General features: G+C 57.7%; 1 protein-coding gene across 1 annotated transcript in view; it reads left to right on the forward strand.

Moving 5' to 3' along the window:
• Positions 1 to 4929, forward strand: part of TAF4 (TATA-box binding protein associated factor 4) — a 73226-nt gene extending 68297 nt beyond the window's left edge. Inside the window, exon 15 of the mRNA XM_024128514.3 lies at positions 3521 to 4929. Coding sequence (XP_023984282.1) covers positions 3521 to 3688 — 168 coding nt within the window. The 3' untranslated portion in view covers positions 3689 to 4929. The remainder of the gene's footprint in view (positions 1 to 3520) is intronic.
• The last annotated feature ends 14813 nt before the right edge of the window (positions 4930 to 19742 follow it).

The raw sequence follows: 19742 nt of genomic DNA on the forward strand, positions 1-19742 counted from the left end.
TCATATCCTCAAATGTTAAGTACATTTGTTTTTGTTGAAAGCGTTGTCTCACAGTTTTCTTGTTTTTCCAGACTGAGTTTGTCTCTGATACGTGTGGAGTTTCATCTTCTGATATTTTGCATTGGTTCTTTGTGGACCTGCTTCTCTTCCTCTTGTGCATTTTCATGGTTTGGGTGTTGACAAGATTCGCCGTCCGATGGTGCCCTCTCCTGACAGTTCTGCAGAGCCCGGTGGCTTCGCAGGTGTCTGTCCGAGGGTGAGGAGAGCTGAGTGTCCTTTGGTGGCGAGGCCCTGTGCCTGCTGGACCCTGCATTCCCCCCCTTACTTCTTTGCCCGCCGCCGCTGCCCAGTTTCAAAGGACTCATCTCAGAAGCTGTGCGCTTTTAGGCCCCCCAGGCCCGCTCTGGCGGGAGCCCCCCCTCCCTGCTCTGTCTCTGGTGCTTGGCCTCATGGAGGCACTGGGGGCCCCGCCCAGGAGCATCGTTCCGCGTGGGGTCCGGGCCCCATCCTCATGTTGTGCGGATGCCGTGCCCCGGGTAGGTCTGTGTTTCCCTCCCTGTTCTGGACGGTTCTTGGGGAGACGATGGGAGGTACCGGGGTGAGCTTGTCTTCAGCCTCCTGCGAGTGGCCCTTGTTCTGAGCCGAGTGCCTGAGGGGCTCCGTCGCTGCTGCGTTTCACAGCGCCCTCCATCTGCCTGTGCTGGGCGTGGGCTCCGTTTCATGGACAAGTGTGAGGACCGCGCCGGCACGAAGAGGGGCAGAGCAAGCTGGCGGGGGGCCTGTGCTGTTGGCGCCGTGACCTCGTCACTCGCCGTCTGGGACGCAGGGACATCACGCGGGTTAGAGGTGCCCTTTCGTGGGCACAGACCTCTCACTGTTGTCGAGGGGGCTCTGGGGGGAGCGGCAACGAGGCCCCCGTGGTGCGAGTCCCCCCGAGACAGTCCCCGAGGGGCTGGTGCTCTCCGCCGACTGGGCCAGCGGCCACGGCAGGTCTGAAGCTGCACCGGCTGCCACCGCTGGTCGTGCACGGCCCTGGGGGCCCCGGCGAAGTGACCCCGCGAGCCAGGTGGGGTTGGGACGGAGGTGATTGTTTTCGTTTGGTTTTCACCTTGAGTGTTTGTTGCCTGTCAGGTTGGTTGTGGTGTTTTTGACAGTGGAAAGATTGCCTTCAAAGGAGATACCAGCCTCCTTTCATGAATCCTCTCAACAGTCCTGTGACAGGACGTGATGAATGGTCACACAGCACTTTCAGGGAGGAAGCTGGCCTCCGGGAGAATGTAAACCGTGTGTCCACGGTCGCTTTGTTTCCACCCCAGTGCCTGCAAATACAAAACAAAACACACCGAATCGGCCTCTTTGCTGGAGTGTGAATGTTGTTGAAGGTGGACCCCGGCACCTGCCCTGCCCCGCAGTTTTCTGTCATCTGAGGTCCCTGCTGGTCGCTCGGCCGCCGTGCCCGAGGGCCGCTTCCCCAGGCTTCCCGCACGGGGCTCTGGGCCAGACTGGTCCTCGCGCCCGCAGGCTGGGCGCTGGCTTCCTGTGACCGCCTTCTCTGGCCGGGACACCCCAGGGCCGTACGATCAAAGGATGGCACTCACCCCCTGAAATCAGAAGTCATTTGAGTGGTCAAGTAGGATGGCTTTGAGCACATAGGCTTCTTATTCAAGTCCGTAGAACCGTGACGCGTGGCAGCGTCGTGACCTTCGGAGCCTGAGACGTGCGGAGTGGGGCCGGTGTGGTCCCGGCCCCGGAGCCCTGGCTGTGGGCTGTGCTAACGCTTGCCGTCCGGATTGTTTGGAAGCACTTCTGACTTCTAAAAAAGATCTCATTAAGATATTACTTGCAGGGATTTCTTGAGTTTCAGCTTCAAATGCTGTGCCTGGAGGGAGCCCTCACCCCTGTCCCAGCTGGTTTTGGCCGTTGAACTGTTTTGAAAGTAAGAACGTCAGACGCGGCCCAGAGTTGTAGCAAGTGTCACAGAAGACACCTGGCCCGTGGCTGAGGGAGCGCTTGCTCTCCGCGAGCCCCCAGGTCTGGTGCCGCCCTGTCTGTCCTGGAGGCGCCCCCACCCGCCTGTCGGCCCCGCCCCAGCCGTCTGGCCGGGCACTGGCCTCGGCTCAGCCTGCAGGCTCCCCCGTGGTGCAGAGGCTTCACGCCCGCAGGGCCCCCGGCGCAGGCCCGCTCTCCGGCTGCGGAGACAGAACCCCGTTTTCCTCCTGGCTCCTCTAAACTGTGTGCTTTCATCACCCCCTTTGAGGGGCGCTGTTTGTCTTGTTCACAAAATGCTCCTTTAGGGCCGTTATGGAGACTCAGGGGAAACTGCCAAGAAAACCTAAATAGTTGTTCCAAACACAGAAAAGTAGCCACCAGAGGACTGGTCTGGAGGAGGGACCCCGGTGGTTAAGGGTGTCTGAAGGGGGGAATAAGGAACACGCGGTTAACGGTGGAAGAAGGGCGCGCGTGCCCTGAGCTGCCCTGAGCGCCCAGGAGGGACCAGCCTCACCTGCCACCTGCTGGCTGCTTGCTGTGCTGCCGCCTCCTCCAGCATCATAGGGCTCATCGCTCCCACCTTAAACTTTGAGAAAACGCTGTAAAAATACCAGTGTAAGGTTTGCGCTTGAAATATACACGAGCGACTTTAACCATCAGAATACAGACACTCAGTGTTCATTCCGAGTGGAAAACCGAGGACTCTCCGGTTGGGAGTTGCGTGGTTCATGCCCACGAGTGTCGGTTGGCGGTGGTGACGTGCTGAAACCACGGGACGCTGCTGCTGAGGGGCGGCGACGCGGCAGGAGAGCGCCCGGAACCCCGCCTGTGCCAAGCAGGCAGGCGTCAGAGCCCCAGCCGTCGCCCGGATCCCCCGCGGGCCGACCAGGCTGGGCGCCGAGCGGTGCAGGCCGGCCGAACCGCCGCTGTCAGCCCCGGGAAGCAGGGAGCCCCCTCCAGGCCGTGGACGACGTGGTGACTGTGGAGCCCTCGGCGCAGCCAGCCGACCACCACCAGCCCGCCCAGCCCAGGAGTCTAGACCTTGCGGCCTCGGGAAGTGTGCCTTTTTCGGCGAAGCGGGGATGACACGGCCGCCGCGGGCACAGCGTCAGCACACCTGAGTCCCTGGACGCCTGGAGGTCGGGGACGCCAGCCACAAGCCCCGGAGCTGTTCTGCCGTCCCCTTGGGGCAGGAGCCGTCACCTTTTCCTTCCTCGTGCCCCAGGGGCCAGAGTCTGAGCTCTGGGGGGAATCTCGGGGTTAGTGTTCTCGAGCGCGTGCCTGAGAGCACCAGTCCTGGAGGGTCGGCGTGCCCCCTGCTCTCACCCCTCCCCGTTAGGGACTCGTAAAGCACTTCAGCTCCAGCAGTAGGCCTGGCTTCCTCCAGAGCCAGGGTTTCTTGGGACACCTGTAGGGAAACGTGAGTTGGTCCTGGGGCGGCACCTGGCCCTGCCCCTTCCTTCCAGCGCCGAGGGCCCTGCCCACCTCTGCGCACCACTAACTCGGCTGTCTTCTCCTTTCTCGTCACCAGGGCTCGGGCCCAGGCTCAGCGGTCCCAGGCAGTTCCGGCGTCGGAACCCCCAGACAGTTCACGCGACAAAGGATCACGCGGGTCAACCTCAGGGACCTCATATTTTGTTTAGAAAATGAACGTGAGACAAGCCATTCACTGTTGCTCTACAAAGCATTCCTTAAGTAGCACGGACGCGGCCTCTTAGACGGAGACGCCTGGGACTTTTTCTATATTTGCAGGTCACGCCTTTTTGTAACAAGCAAGTGGGGTATTGTTTAAAAACAGCCACCTCTTTACAATGGAGCAGTTTTCTATGCCTGTTTCTAAGTCACCTCTTCAGTATGAAGGAAAACACGTTTCTGTAACAGAGAACAAGAGGCCCACGGGTACTCTTAAAGGACAACTAAATCCTAACTCATCTTTGATCGAGTGGCCTTCTTGCCAAACAAGCCATATATAAAAACTGATGGAATCGTTTAGCAAATAAGTAGCTGCCCTCTGTCACCTCATAGCGGTTTCTACATCGTTTGTGCATTTGGTTTAGTTCAACCCAACTTACTGCGGAGGTGTGTGTCTACAGCCGATGACCTCATTTCATTTATTTTATTTTTGTATTAGTCAGTTGGCAAAGCAAACTGATTTTTTTAGACTATTTATCTCCCTTCCTTCCCCGGCCCTCCATTCAGGACCCTCAAGGAGCAGGCAGCTCACCGTCTGCCTGCGCCTCGGGGCTCATCCCTTTCTGCTTCGCGGGGGCCCGGCGACGCGGCTCCTTCTGAATGTGTGGTCAGCATCTGTACAAATGCATTTTATTTGCTATCGTTTGTAAAGCTGTAAAGTTAAAAGAAATGAAAACCTTTTCAGCATAAATCTATTTTACTTGCACTGTTTTTTAGCTAAAAGTGAAAAAACTTAGATGAAATAAAATCAGAGTTGAGAAGAATCATCAGAAGACTGTTTCTCAGTGTGAATCAAGTGTTGAAAACTGGTTGGTGTATTTTGTCAGTAATTGTACATAACCTTTGGCACACAACGTGAGGACGGCTATGTAGCTATAATTATTTTGCTAAGAGGCTGTATGCAAGCTGTGGACTCGCTTTACAGACGTCCAGAGCAAAAGCCCCTTCTTTGTACCTATTTTTTTATTACAAATATACTAATTGGTTCTTTATATTTTCAGAGGTTATTGTATTAAATTGTCTATTGATAGTACTTTTATGACTGTAAATACTTCGGCTTTCTCCGTGTGAATTCTCACGTTAGACTTTATTCGCGCGCGTGAACTGAATGCTGATCAGTATTTTTTATCAACGCCTGAAAACTGTTACACCTTTTATTTTGTCTTTTAGGAAATCCCTGTCTTTCCATTTTTTCATGTAAATTTTGCACAGTTACTTGTTCATATGTAAATATTTTACTTTCAAAAATGAAGTTTTTAATTGCTATTGTTTTATATAGGATTGAAAGAAAATTAACTCCTTTATTAAAAACAAATTTATCTGTATTTGTTTTGCCTGTTTTTCCCAGTCTTCCAGTTGTAGATTCTGCTGCCAGAGATTCAGCTCTGGTTCCGCTGAGGTGTGTATTTATGAGCTACTTGTTAGAATCAGTGTCTAAAACCCAGCGAATCTGGTAGAAATAGCCTCACCTCCAAGGACAGGACCTGCGTGCTCCAGACTAGGACCCGGTGGGTCACGTCCGAGGGCCCGGAAGCCGAGCTCAGGCCTTGTCCTCAGCCTGGGGCTCCCCACGTTGGACACAGATGGACTTGCGCAGCGTGGACGCCGGGCTCCCGTCCGTGCAGAGGCGCAGGGGCACCCCTGGGAGAGGGAAGGTAAGGCGAGGGGCGGGGGAGATCGGGGGCGGGGGGCGGCCCCAGCCCTGGTGTGGACCCCTGCCTGGACGGGGAGGGCGGGGTCTCCGGAGGCCCCGCCCCATCTGGTGGTGAGTGTGACAGGTTGGCGTTGATGAACCATAGCTCCCGAGGGGCACCCCCGTCAGAGGCTTAGCCGCCTAAGTCCCCGCCAGCACTCGGCCTCTCGAGAGCCACAGACCCTGTCGTTGGCGTGATGGGATTCGGCATCTAGCTTTCACGTTAATCTTGACAAGTTTGCCGGATCTCCCACGATCTGTGGGCTTATTTACGAGTTACGGTCTCATTCTGGTACCTGTTGCGTCAGTCGCCTGGGGCCGCTGTGACAGAGCACCGCGGACCGGGCGGCTGAGACCACAGGTTTTGGTCCTCTCCGTTCTGGAGGCTGAAGTCGAGACCCAGGTGTGTGGGCCGTGTTGGTTCCGAGTGCGGTGGTGGAGGACGTGCCCTGGCCCCCCGGCTTCTGGTGGTCGCGGGCGTCTTCGATGTTCCTTGGGGCGTAGAAGCATCGCCCCTTCACCTTTCCGTGGCGTTTTCTCCGTGTGTGCATCTGTCTTTGTGTCTGAGTTTCTCCTTTTCACAGGATACCAGTCGTTTGGATGAGGGCCCGTGCTAGTGACCTCATTTGAACTTGATGACCTCTGTGAAGACCCTGTGTCCAAATAAGGTCACGTTCTGAGGTCCTGGAGTGTTCGGACCGCCACAGAACCCCGGCATAAGCTTTTCCTTTTTCTTTTAGGGAGGGGGGAATTGCAGTTGAACCCGTAACGCCTGTGATTTTGGATGATGAAAGAAACTAAATCTGAATTTTCAGAGCCTGAGCAGGGGGTACCAGGGCCACAGCTTCCAGTCGTGCCCCTGCATGAGAACACCCAGGGTGGTCGATTAATTAGGTCATGCTTGGACTTTCTACCACAACTAATACTTTGTTCTCACTAAGTTCTTGGCCTGAAATAGGCTAGGTCAGTCAGCAAAGGGCAGCAGCGCTTGGGTTTCTGCGGGTGCGATAGCTTTAGTTCTGGCTCCTCTGCACGTCCTCCCGGGCCCTGTTGTTCTGCCAGGGGCCTCGCCGAGGCACAGGCTGACGCTCGCCGGGGGTGATACCTGGCGGAAGCGTGGCCGGCAGCCTCGAGGTGCACGTTTTGTCTGTTACTTCTCCCTCCTGTGGGCGCCGGGTGCTGTTCAGCATCTCAGCGCAACACCTTATCTGTTGTCCGAAGTCCGACGCGCGTACCTCTTTGGGCTCGGGTTAGAGTGCTGTGGGCGTGGGCCAGGGCCACGACAAGGACGTCTGCTCTCACCACGTCCATTCCCCAGGGAACTGCGGTCCCAGTCGGGCAGGAAGGCGAGAGAGAGAAATGAGGCCTGAAGTTCGGAGAGGAAGAAGGTGAGGGCAGGACCCTGAGGCGACACAGTCGAGTACACAGAAATCCCGAGAGAATCCACACGCACGGCGCTGAAACGGTTCCGGTGCTTGCGCGTTTTGTAAGATTCCGGGGTGCAAAGTCAGTATCCAGAATCAACCGTGATCCCGTACGCCAGCAGCAAAAAGCTAGGAAGTGGGAAAAATAGCGTTAACGCCCCCACCAGAAACATTGGGATACCTGGGAATACATACAATTAAAGATGTCTAAGATCTTTACACTGAAATTAGAGAGATGAAAGGAGACCTAAAGGGAGAAATTTCGCTGTACCCACGGAGGGGACCCAGTATTGTGAAGATAGCGGTTCTGTCCCAACTGATTCAATGCTGTCCCGGTCAGAATCCCAGCAATTTTCATAGAAACTGACAGTCTGATTCTAGAAACTTACATGAACCTGCAGAGGACTTAGAATAGCCAAGACAATCTAGAACAAAATTGAAGTATTTCCAGCCCTAGATCTCATGACTTCCTGTAGAGCTGCGATAATCAGGACAGCATGGTATTGGCGTAAAGACGGGATCCGTGAACAAAATAGAGAGTCCAGAAAGGGATCCATACGTTATGGTCACTAGATTTTCTCTGGTGTGACCAGATGCCCTACGGGGGTTGGGGGGGAACGTGAGCCCTCACACCACAGGCATCACTTCGAGATGGATCACAGGCCTGAAAACGGGGGCTAAAACTGCAAAGCTTCTGGGAGAAAACATCGGAGATCGTCATGGCGTGGGAGTGGGCAGGGATTTCTAAGGGCATAGAAGGCACAGACCACAGAGAAAACATTGGAAAATTGGACTTTAAAGTTACAAACTTCCTCTCGTCAAAAGATGCTCTTGTGACAGTGAGAGGGAAAGCCAGAGACTTCCAGAAAATATTTGCGAACTATACGCCCAGCAAAGGACTTGTGTCCAGAATATACAGAGAATTCCACAGCTCAGCAGTCAGAAGACAACTCGGTAAAGAACGTGCGAGACCCTTGAACAGGTACTTTATGGGAGGTCTGCCTGTGAGCCAACAGGCAGATGAAAAGGTGCTCGTCGTTACGGGTCATCGGAGAAACACAAAACCACGGTGAGATTCCCACCCCTCGCCCACGTTGGCTCAGATGATAAAGGTTGACGGTGGTGTGTGTGTGGATGGAGCTTCACACAGGCTGTCGGTGTGTGACGTGGTGGAACCACGCGGGAGACCGTGTCACCCCTGGTAACGTAAACATGCGTGACCCGCAGTCCCACCCCCCTTCATCTACTCGGAAATGGGTGCCTTGTCCTCCCGAGACCTTACGAGGACGCTCACTGAGGCTCTGCTCACCGATGGAGTGAAATGGGCACGGCCCACGTGTCCATCGGAAGGTGAGTGCAGGCAAACCAGAGGGTACTTGTTCAGTGAAATACTACCCGGGAGTAAGAGGAACGCACTGATGACGCGGTCAGTAACGTACCCACGAGCTCCTGAGAATTACGCGGGGAGAAGCCCGCCGCGGAAGCCCCCACTCGCCCGACCCCGTTCGTTCGCCTGTAGCTCGAGAGCGGGCCGAACTCCCGGCTGTGACGGGCGTCCGAGCGCGTTCCCCAGGCTGGAGGGGCCCCGGGCCCTCTGGGCTGATGGAAGCGCCGTCGGGATCCGGGCGGTGGTCACATGGGTGTGAACACATGTGAAAGGTTAGGCTGGCAGGTAAGATCTGTGTGTTTTAAGCGTGTGTGAAGCGTACCTCAGGAGAGCGCGGGGGAAAGACTCCAGAGCTGAGCGTTGGACCCCCTGGGTGGGGCCTCAGCTCCACCTGGGCGGGTGACCTGGTGCCACGCGGGAAGGCACGCGCGCGTCTCGGGATAGGTGTGCTAAGTAGGCGACAGCTTGTGATCTTCTGGGAATGCTGTTATCAAGGCAAATCTTATGATTATCCACAGTTCACTTGTTTTCCTTTCTGTCACACTGTGGTCTCCAAGTGTAAACTTTTATCTAAAAGAGGACTTCCCTGGTGGCGCAGTGGTTAAGCATCCGCCTGCCAGTGCAGGGGTTCACGGGTTAAGAGTCCTGGTCCGGGAAGATCCCTCATGCCGCGGAGCAGCTGAGCCCGTGCGCCACGACTACTGAAGCCCGCGTGCCTAGAGCCCGTGCTCCGCAACCAGAGAAGCCACCGCAATGAGAAGCCCGCGCACCGCAACGAAGAGCAGCCCCCGCTCGCCGCAACTAGAGCGAGCCCGTGCGTAGCAACGAAGACCCAATGCAGCCTAAAGAGAGGGTGGGGGAGAGGGAGAGAGGGAGAGGCTGGCGGGCGGGGGGGGGGGGGGAGAGAGAGAGAGAGAGAGAGAGAGAGAGAGAAGGAAGGGAAAGAAAGAAAACATCTCTGAGAACACAGAGGTCTTAAAATGACTTATTACAGCTGAACAAATAAAGCATTAAAAACAATTAAAAAACAAAAAAACTTCATCTAAAAGAAACAACAGTCCACCCAGCGTCCCTCAGCCCTGCCCGTCCAGGTAGCCGAGGCCACAAGGCAGCTGTTCTGGTCTCATGTTCTGTCGATCTGAGCAGCTTTGGGGACCCCTTCGAGTCCTGCGTAGCCTTCATGCCTTGCATACAGCAAGTGCTCAACCAGTGCATGCTCTCACGGTGGAGGTGTGCTCTTAGCCCCAGTCCATAAGCAGCCTTTCCGAGCTCCCCTTCCTCAGTGACAGGCTGGCAGCCTGTCTGTCCTCCAGATGGTTCTGGATCACCTGGCCCAGGAAGGACCAGCCCAAGGGGGACGTGTCCTGTTTCCTTCAGAGACTCGCAAGGGAAACAAGTCACATTCCTACTTACAAACAAATATAGCTGCTTATTGAGGCGGTTGCATCAGGCTTTAAGTCCTAACTGCCAGAATCTCTATGTTTTTTTTTGTTTTTTTTTTTTTTTTTTTTTTTTTTTTTTTTTTTGCGGTACGCGGGCGAACCCGCGTCCCTTGCATCGGCAGGCGGACTCTCAACCACTGTGCCACCAGGGAAACCCAAGAATCTCTATGTTTTTGAGGAGAACAGGCCTGCACAGATCTATTTCTTTTCTAAAATGTATTTGTTCAGCAAGTGCCAGCGAGAGGGTCAGGTGCCGTTGCAGGTGGGGTCGGACCTGGGCTGGAAGAGGTGGCCAGGAGCCCACCGGGCGGCAGGGCGTAGCGGAGGCCGCAGCCTGGGCAGAGGTGTGTATGTGTGTGTTGTGGGGGACAGGGCTTCTCCTGCTGGTGCAGCTGGGGAGAAAGGCAAGCACACTTTGTCTGCTTGTTTGGAAATTAGAAGCACAGTGAGATGCCAGCAGCACACCATCAGGAAAAGACTGGCCATGCCAAGTGCCGGGAGGATGAGGACCCGGGAGCTGCGGGGCTGCAGGATGCCTGGGCAGTTTCTTCAGAAATGAGATGTGTGTTACGACCACGTCCACTCCCACACGCTGCCAGCGCACTCCTGGGCTCTCACCCAAGAGAAAAGGAAGCGCCGTCCGTGCAAAGATTGTACACGAGTTTTCATAGCAGCTTTATCTCAAATGGCTAAAAACTGGAGGAACCCTAACTGTCCCTCTACAGGTGAAGGGATATGTTGGCCTGTTCCTACAGGGAGGGGCCACTCGGTGCCACGATGAGTCTCGGGGTGATGGGGGTGATGATGAGGGAATGCAGCCTGGCCAGAGGGCCCTGTGGGGTTCCCTTTATGTAGAGCGTTGGGGTGGCCTGGGGGGTGGGGGGAGTGCTTGCAAAGGGTGTGAGGAATCTTTGGGGTCCTGGGATGTTTGTGATCTTGATTGTGGTGGCGCGTGCAAGCGTCGGAACATTTCAGATTGCACGCTGGAAATACGGGCAGTTTACCGTGCATCCGCAATGTCTCAGTAAAGGCGCAGAAGTAAGTGAATATGGATAAAAAATGAAGCTGTGTTTCTAGGTGGGGACTGGCTTGGATGGGATGTGTCCAGGAGGAAGGTGTAGGTGGCAATGGCTGGGAGGGGGGTGGACACGTCCTGGCGCTGGACAGATGAAGGGTGGGGGCCCCGCAGTTCCGGTGAATGGAGGCTGGTGCTTGGGCTGAGGTGGGGAACCGGTGGCAGGGGGAAGGCCAGGGAGAGTACCACAGCGTCCGGAAGTGTCGTCCAGGGCAGGGGGCATGTGGCAAAGTTTGTGTGCCTGCAAAGTCCCTGGGGTGCCACGTGAAGGGTTCGGGGCCAGGACGAGGTTAATCATCAGGCTGGGGACAAGGGGTGCCAGGGAGGGGTGAGCAGCTGCCCAAGGAAGCCAGGGGGTCCTGCAGTTGGCATCGTGCCGGGTGGGGAGCGAGTGGGGAGCGGGGATGGGCTTGGGGACCGGGCCGCGTGTAACCTTGGGAGAGGCTGTGTGGGGAGGGGAGGTGGAAGGAGGCCTGTTGGAAGACGGGAGATGCTGGAGCATACTTATACTCCTGGGGGACAGGCGGTGGTGGCTGCTGCAGCAGTGGTGGCAGGGTGGGGCATGCTAAGGAAGAGAGAGGGTGCAAGGAGTGTGCGGGGACCGGGTGCGGGAGGGGAGGGGAGGGGAGGGATGCGGGCACTCCACAGAAAGGAGCTGTACATGTTTGGGGGCTGGTAGGAGGTCAGCTTTTCTGCCTAGGGCCACCTAGACTGCTGCTTCTCGAGAGCTTGGCTGAAAGTGAGGCCAGTACAGAACACGAAAGAGTGGTGTTCTTGGAGCACTTGGATCCAGCTGTGCCTGAAGGCCAGCACTGAACCTCTTTTGGACGTGTTGGGGCAGGGTGGTGACAAGAATTTCACTTGTCAATTCAACCAGGCCTGCACATCCAGCCCAGCCCTGAGAACTGGCCCCCAGGAGTTTGGGGAAGGACCGAAGACCCCCCAACATTGCAGACTACACCCTGGAAAGAACCTGAGTACTCCCACCCTCACGGTCCTGCCCCTCCCCTCCCAGGGCAGACTCAGCGAGGAAGCCAGGTGTAGCCCCCATGCCTGGCTGGGCCAAGGACCCGCAGCCGAGCCGAGGGGAGGGGCCGTCCCCTGGGAGGGGCCGTCCCCTGGGAGGGGGCCTCTGCAAACTCAGGGTGAGGGCATGTCAGGGATTTCTGGAAGAAGGGAGACATTCGGAGAAGTAGGTTGCGGGGGTGACATCCTCGGACTCAGGCTCCTCATTTGGGCACCAGAAGGAAGGGGGGGGTCTCCAGGCCTTGCCCCACCGCATCTGCACTTTCTGTGTTCCTGGCAGGGCCGGCCCAGGGCCCCCTGCTCCCCCAGCGCGGAGTCGGGGCTCACACCCCCTCCTCTGGATGCAGACAGCATTTTCACCCTCCGGGCCTCAGTGTCCTCAGCTCTGAAGTGGGGTTATAACCTAAGAGCCCTAACTGCAGCCCCCTGGGCGGAGGGGCCAGAGATGCTAATTCACCAGCGGGCATGGGCTCTCTGGGGCGCTCTCCGGGACGCCTCCCAATGCAGCGGCGGGGCTGTGCCAGAGGCCAGAACCAGCGGGGCGAGGAAGCAGGCCGGAGGGAGAACCGGGCTCGCCCGAGGCCACCGCCGCGCGGAGTCCGGTGCGTCCTGGGGGCCACGCGGGGACCACTTCCGCGCATCCCAGGCCAGGCCGCCAGGTGGCGGTGTGGGGCCGCTGGATCAGGTCGCCCCACCGGCTTGCGGGGGCGGGGCGCACGGGGTGGAGGGCAGCTGGGTTGGGGGCGGGGCGCTTGAGCCCGCGGGGCTGCGGTGCACGAGGGTGGGGGCACCAGCGGAGGGTCGCGCCGGGGCGCACGCTTCTCAGGTCCTTGGTGTGAGACGCCTGGCGCCGCAGTTCACCTCCCGGGAGGAAGGGCGAAAACCTGTCTGGCGGCCCCAGGTTTAGTGACCAGAGGCTCTGTTACTAAGCTGATTGCCCCCGCGGGGCAGCTCTGCACCTGGCCCCCCAGGCCTGGCGGGAGTGGGGGACGAGTCCGTGCATCCAGAAGGCTCCAGCGAAGCTACCGAAATGTTATTAAAAAGCATGGGCGTGCAGCTGTGTGGATGAAAAGGCTAATCAGTAGTCAGTCTAAGAAAGAAGTGGACACTTTTATTGGTGCCAGCCTGAGGGTTATAACCCAGGAGACAGACAGCCTCTCGGAGGGCTCTGAGGACTGTTGTGAAGAGGTGAGGCGGGACGCCTCCCAATGCAGCGGCGGGGCTGTGCCAGAGGCCAGAACCAGCGGGGCGAGGAAGCAGGCCGGAGGGAGAACCGGGCTCGCCCGAGGCCACCGCCGCGCGGAGTCCGGTGCGTCCTGGGGGCCACGCGGGGACCACTTCCGCGCATCCCAGGCCAGGCCGCCAGGTGGCGGTGTGGGGCCGCTGGATCAGGTCGCCCCACCGGCTTGCGGGGGCGGGGCGCACGGGGTGGAGGGCAGCTGGGTTGGGGGCGGGGCGCTTGAGCCCGCGGGGCTGCGGTGCACGAGGGTGGGGGCACCAGCGGAGGGTCGCGCCGGGGCGCACGCTTCTCAGGTCCTTGGTGTGAGACGCCTGGCGCCGCAGTTCACCTCCCGGGAGGAAGGGCGAAAACCTGTCTGGCGGCCCCAGGTTTAGTGACCAGAGGCTCTGTTACTAAGCTGATTGCCCCCGCGGGGCAGCTCTGCACCTGGCCCCCCAGGCCTGGCGGGAGTGGGGGACGAGTCCGTGCATCCAGAAGGCTCCAGCGAAGCTACCGAAATGTTATTAAAAAGCATGGGCGTGCAGCTGTGTGGATGAAAAGGCTAATCAGTAGTCAGTCTAAGAAAGAAGTGGACACTTTTATTGGTGCCAGCCTGAGGGTTATAACCCAGGAGACAGACAGCCTCTCGGAGGGCTCTGAGGACTGTTGTGAAGAGGTGAGGGGGAGGTCAGCATACGTGTATGTGATTTTGACGGTGGTGTACATTCGCCCAAGCACATGGTTTGGTAGAAGGTCACTGCTGTTCTCCAGGAACAGATCTCTTAGCTAATGGTTTTAGTGCTTTTCTAAGTATGGGAAGAGGCAAGAAACAGGGCTCATACAGTTTTCTCCTGAAAGTAGTTAACTACCCGAGGGCCAGTTCTGCCGCTTTCCCAGAGCTCAGAGGGCCTTGTCCTGATCTTCGCTCTGAGCTCCTTTCAGGATGTGCTGTAGGTCAGTGACTCCAGTGGCTGACTTGATTCTTGTAGAACTGGATGGTGGGCAGCGCTCTTTATGTACAATCCCCTCCCTTTTGGTCTTAGTTTCTACCCAGGTTTGGGAGGCATTTCATGACCAGTTTGTCCCATGGCGCTAGGGATGCGCCTTCCCTGGCCGGGTGAGGGATTCATGGATGGGCCACTCGCCGGGCTGTTGCTGGGCTCGGCCCCGGTAAGAGTAGCCCCAGCCTCTGGCCGCCTGTCTCACAGTCTGTCAGGGTCTAGGAAACAGTTCCCTCTTGTCGCTTTGTCCCACATCCAGAGCTACACTCTTACAGTGATTGACCTTATACAATTGTATATGTGGTCAGTGGTTTCAAGTCCCCTAGTCATTAATTTTATCAGAGGTTCAGTCGCACGTTTGGTAACGCAAGAACCAGTGATCGGGTAAAATAGGCAGAGTACAGGGAATGTGGCGAGTAACGTTAACAAGGTCCTAAGTAAGCATTTAAGCTAAGAACTTCCATTAGGTGCAGCCCGGTATCTCCCCAGGTCGTCTGATTAGTCTGTTCTGCACCAGTCATTATCTTTAAGGGAAATGATATAGTGGCCTTGTCCATAAAGTCCACCAGAGACGTCTGCACGTACAGGACGAGTGGTGGGTCATTGAGGCCCCTTACAGGACTAAGAAAGGAATGTTATCTTTTAGGGAATTACATGGCTGGTACCGGAAGAAGAAACATTGATCTTTATGGCTGCGCAGGTATTTCTGCTGTTGGGGAGGTCTGGTTAATGCATAATGCACCCCGGAGGGGAGGGAGGAGGCCAAAGGGCAGAGAAAAAAATGTATAAGGTTTTCTCGCTTGCCTTAAAGTATGAATTTTTATTTCATCACCCACACCGCCAGACAGAAGATGCAAAAGAAAGGCCCCGGAACCCCACAAAGCTTCTTCCCACGGGCCTCCTGGGTTCCACTGTGGAGAGTCCTAGGCTGGCCTGAGCTGAGCAGGCAAAAAGCAGACACATGCCCAGAGATGAGCTTCCTCAGGCCCTGAAATGGCCTGGCCCATCTCTGTCCACCACTTGTAGCTGACCAGCCGCCCGGGGTCAACCCCATCCTGCTAACGGAGGATGAGGTGGGGGGGGGGTGTCGGGGGTTGGCACTCGCCATCCCGCAGAGGGCACGTGCCCGCGAGGGCGCAAAGACCCGTCAGATTCCTCCAGGCGTGGCCACTGGCCCTTCACGTCCAGCCTCCTCGCACGGATTCCTCCACATCCGTAGCCCTGGCTGCCGGCCCAGAGGGAGATCCTGCAGCTTCCCAGGAGAGGCCCTGAACCCAGGTTTTCTTTCTTTCTTTTTTTCTTAAGGTTTTTTTTTTTTTTTTTTTTAAAGTCTTTATTGAATTTGTTACAATGTTGCTTCTGTTTTATGTTTTGGTTTTTTGGCCGTGAGGCCTGTGGGATCTTAGCTCCCCGACCAGGGATTGAATCTGCACCCCCTGCACTGGAAGGCGAAGTCTTAACCACCGGACCGCCAGGGAGGTCCCCCAGGGTTTCTTTCTGGTGGTGGTGGAGAGTTGGGGAGGGAGGTGGGTGACTGGCCCCACCCGGCCCTCCCAGCAGGCCCAGCTGACCGGTGCCCGACTGCTGCCTACTCCTCAGCTGCTCCTGACCACCGGCCTCTTGAGTTTCCATGGCAACCGTTCCAGAAGTTTAAAAGGAAGGAGAAGGCCAGGGTGCAAGCACAGGCCCACTCCTGGCTCCAGGTGCAGAGTACTCTCCCCCCCACCCCCTGCCCGGCCACTCGGGCCAGCATGCTTCTGGAAGTTTCTTTGCCCCCCTCCCTAAGTCACCCCGAGTCTTTCCTCAGTGTTCAGCAGAGGGCAGAGGTCTCGGCCAGTGGGACCGGGGTGAAGTGCCCGCCAGCCGCCCGGGTATATGGTGAATGGGGATGGTGTGCGTTCTGTGAACAAACACACACCCACACCCTGTGCGCACACGCTGCACGCCTGCTGACCGCAGCGCACGTCCCTGGGGGGCTGGCCATGCACTGTGGGTCCCCTGGGTGCCCGCACACCCCTGGGCCGGCCTAATGTGCTCCTGGGCACTGGGACTTCAGCTCATCTCAGTTCATCTTCCCAGCCACCCACCGGGCAGGTGGTGTTGGCCCGGAGACCTTTAGGGGACTTGTCCAAGGTCAGGAGCTCCAGGAGGAGCAGAGCTGGACTCACAGCCGGGTCCTGACTCTGGCCAGGCTCTGGCTACACACTCGCTGCTGCCCCGGGAAGGCCAGGGGCCTGGTTAGCATGTCTTTTATTTATAAATTTATTTATTTTACTTTTGGCTGTGTTGGGTCTTCGCTGCTGTGAGTGGGCTCTCCCCAGTTGCGGTGAGCGGGCCTCTCCTCGCTGTGGCTCCTCTTGTTGCGGAGCACGGGCTCTAGGTGCTTGGGCTTCAGTAGCTGTGGCTCGCAGGCTCTAGAGCACAGGCTCAGTAGTTGTGGCTCACGGGCTTAGTTGCTCTGCGACATGTGGGATCTTCCCAGGCCGGGGCTCGAACCCGTGTCCCCTGCACTGGCAGGCGGATTCTCAACCACTGCGCCACCAAGGAAGCCCTGGTTGTTAGCATGTCTTGACAGCTGGGATGTGAGCTCCCCCTGGCCAGGCCACCCTGGACGCTGGGAACACAGTGGGGACATCCAGGGAGGTCGCTGCCTGTTAAGATGTATAGACAGGCCAGAGGACGAACTTGGGGTAAAACACGTGAACGTAAATAATGAAGTTGTTTAAGGAATCAGACAAGGAGGAGGGACAGAGAGGACCGCAGGGCGGGCGGGGGGAGCTTTCCCCACGGAGAAGTCTGAGGGTTCAGGGCCACGAGGGTCTCCTGGGCTTTGCGCGGGGGGGTTGCTGCTCATGTGGAGCCCCGGCTGCCCGGGCGCCCTTCCCGCTGCCTGGCCCAGCAGGGCAGGGCCTGGAGAAGCAATGTCCCTGTGGCAGGGGCTCAGCGGGGCCAGACCTCACCCTGCTCTGTCCCCGTTCTTGCCTTTGAGGTAAATTTCCAAGCAGGTGATTTTTCCTAAACAGGCGAAAGTTCCTGTGGGCATGTCCTGAGGCCACACCGGCGCAGGGCCCGGCAGCTGGGATTCAGCACCACGGTCAGCACCCTCCAACTAAGCGTGAGTCAGGACAGCCGTGCGTGCGTGTGCGCGAGCGTGCGTGTGCGCGAGCGTGCGTGTGCGCGTGCGTGCGATTGCGGGGGCACGCTTGTGTGTCTGCACCTGAGTCTGAGCGAGCGTGAGTGTAGGGGTGGGTTGGGGACGGGGCTGGTGGGCACTTGGGGGATGTGATGGGGCGCGTGGGTTGGGAGGGAGGGCGGAGAGTGGCCTGTCAGGCTCAGAGTCTGGCCACCCCCGCTCCTTTGGCTCGTCCGCTGGCGTCCTGGGCCTTGTGCTCTCCAGTGTCAACCTTGAGGGTCCTTGTTTTCTGAGGCCTGATGCTGTCCGGATGAGGCAGTGCTCACGGGGCCCTCAGCCTGCAGAGGGCCCCGAATCTGATCCGGCCAGTCTGAGGGCCTGAGCCGGGACGAGGTTACTGCCACCCAGGCCCTCCGGCGGGGAGGCCACTGGCTGGGGCGGCAGGTGTCGGGGAGCGAGGGGTGGTCTTCGGGCATTCCGGGAGCGGCCCTCCCGTTCCAGCGCGGGCCCCCGCTGGGAGCCTCCGGGCCTCGGTCCCGCCGACGAAGGGGGCTGACCGGACCACTTCCTCTGCCCCCACCCACGCACCCAGGGACCGGACGAGCCCCTTCCCTCTCTGAGGAGGCTGCTTAAAGCTGCAGTTTGGAGGGCCAGGGGCACCCCGCTTGTGCTCCCGCACTGCCCCGCCCGCCTTGGTCTGAGGTGCTTTGGGGCTGTGCAGGAGAGGCCTGGCCCTGGGTACGGTGGGGGCAGGCCCCGGTGAGCTGGCAGCGCCCCCGCCCGCGGGGCGGGGCCTGCGTGTGGGCGCGGGGCCCGTGCTGGTGCCCCTTGGGCTCCAGGGACAGTGAGATCACTTAACATGGTGGTGTCGGCACGTTCCTGGCAACAGTAACGAGGTCAAGATGGCCCCAAAGTCGGCTTCCGCCGTCCTCTGTGGAGTGGGAGTCCCCACGTCCCCTGCGTCTCACCGTGAGACGCTGTGTTGGGGCGTCTGGCACGGCAGACTCGTGATGACCGAGCCCTCCTTCACTTGCCCTGCCCAGCCTGGGCTGTCCTGGGGGCACCTCCCTGAGCGGATGGGAGGAACGTGTGTGTGTGTGCGCGCGCGTGTGTCTGTGTGTGCCTGTGTGTGTGTGTGTGCCTGTGTGTGTGCCTGTGTGTGTGTGTGTGTGTGTGTGTGTGTGTGAGAGGGGGGAGAGCGGAGCGCTTCTCCGGGCACTTAGGGGCTGGGAGAAGGTGGGACGGGATGCGGAGACATGCCCAGGAGAGCCGAGGGCGCTCCTGGCTCTTGTGAGGCAGTGCCCAGCCTGAGATTATCAGTTAAAATTGGGCTCAGGGTAGAAGTTTTTTTTTTTTTCCTTAGGTAAAAATGTTACTAAACTCAGGTCCAGCTGCTTGCTGTTTGGAGATCCATGCTGGAGAGGCAAGTGTTGGTAGAAATGGAAAACGGTGCTTTTAATCAGAAAACCGGCAATCTGGGGGAGAAGTCGTACTCAGTGACCCCCTAAACCTACTCCCAAGATTCTGCTCAGCCGTGAAATTTTTTAAGGGAACAGAGGAAGTAATGTCAGTTAATCACGGAGACCCTGGGTCAGAGTCGCCGTCCTTCCCCACTGTGTGCAGGCTGGCCGACTCCTTGCCACCTTTTTTTTAGATGCTGTCTCGTTCTCGCAGTCTGTTAGTGAGATTGCTGAAGGGGAAGCTGGGGAAGAGGTCTGGTCGTCTGTTAGTTACTTACTCGTCATTTCTACTTCTTTGATCTACGGAGAGAAGCAACATGTTCAGCAAGGTATCGTGTGATCAAAAGATCTGAAAGGTGTGCTTGCGCCAGAGATGAGCAGAGCGTGGCGGCGGCTGGTTTAAGGTTAGTGACGAGACAGAGGGACCTCTTGCAAAGAGCTGCTTACAGATCCACCACTTGGAACAGCCTTCCATTTCTGTGGGATTAGGGGTGAAGGCCTGTCCTCTGTAACTTCTTCCTGCAGACATAGGTGCCGTATCCTCAGAGCGGAGGATGTCGACATGGGTCTGTAGCACCGCTTTGCTGACGGTTTTAGTTGCCTGCTTACGTATACGGGGAGAACGAGCTACACAAAGATACAGGTTAATATGAGCAACAATGTTAATCCCATTCTCTTGAGGCCAGTTCTTGCAACCGTGAGACAAGACTCAGTTGTCTCAAGTGCCACAGACTCAGTTCTGCTCAAGATGGAGCCGCTTATGTCACGGCTGCACTCTGGTCATCCTGCGGCCAGCCTTTTCCTTCTGGTGGCAGTTACAGTATCAGTAAAGTGACTCAGGAATGTGCATCAGCCCCTGAGTCTGTGACTCTTGGTCCTAATCATTAGCTTCTTGAGCCGCTCCTCTGTGACTCTGGGAGGCCTGGGAGACTTCAGCTTCTCTAGAAACAAGAGGCAGGGGAGGGCTTCCCTGGTGGCTCAGTGGTTAAGAATCTGCCTGCCAATGCAGGGGACACGGGTTCGAGCCCTGGTCCGGGAAGATCCCACATGCTGCGGAGCAACTAAGCTCGCGAGCCACAACTACTGAAGCCCATGTGCCACAGCTGTTGAGCCTGCGCTCTAGCCAGCCCTCTGCCGAGGAGCTGGGAGGGGGTGACCTTAAGCAGACTGTCCCCCCCACCCTCCCCCCCCCCGCGCCCCC

Source organism: Physeter macrocephalus, chromosome 14 (genome assembly GCF_002837175.3).
Source record: "Physeter macrocephalus isolate SW-GA chromosome 14, ASM283717v5, whole genome shotgun sequence".
Taxonomy (NCBI): domain Eukaryota; kingdom Metazoa; phylum Chordata; class Mammalia; order Artiodactyla; family Physeteridae; genus Physeter; species Physeter macrocephalus.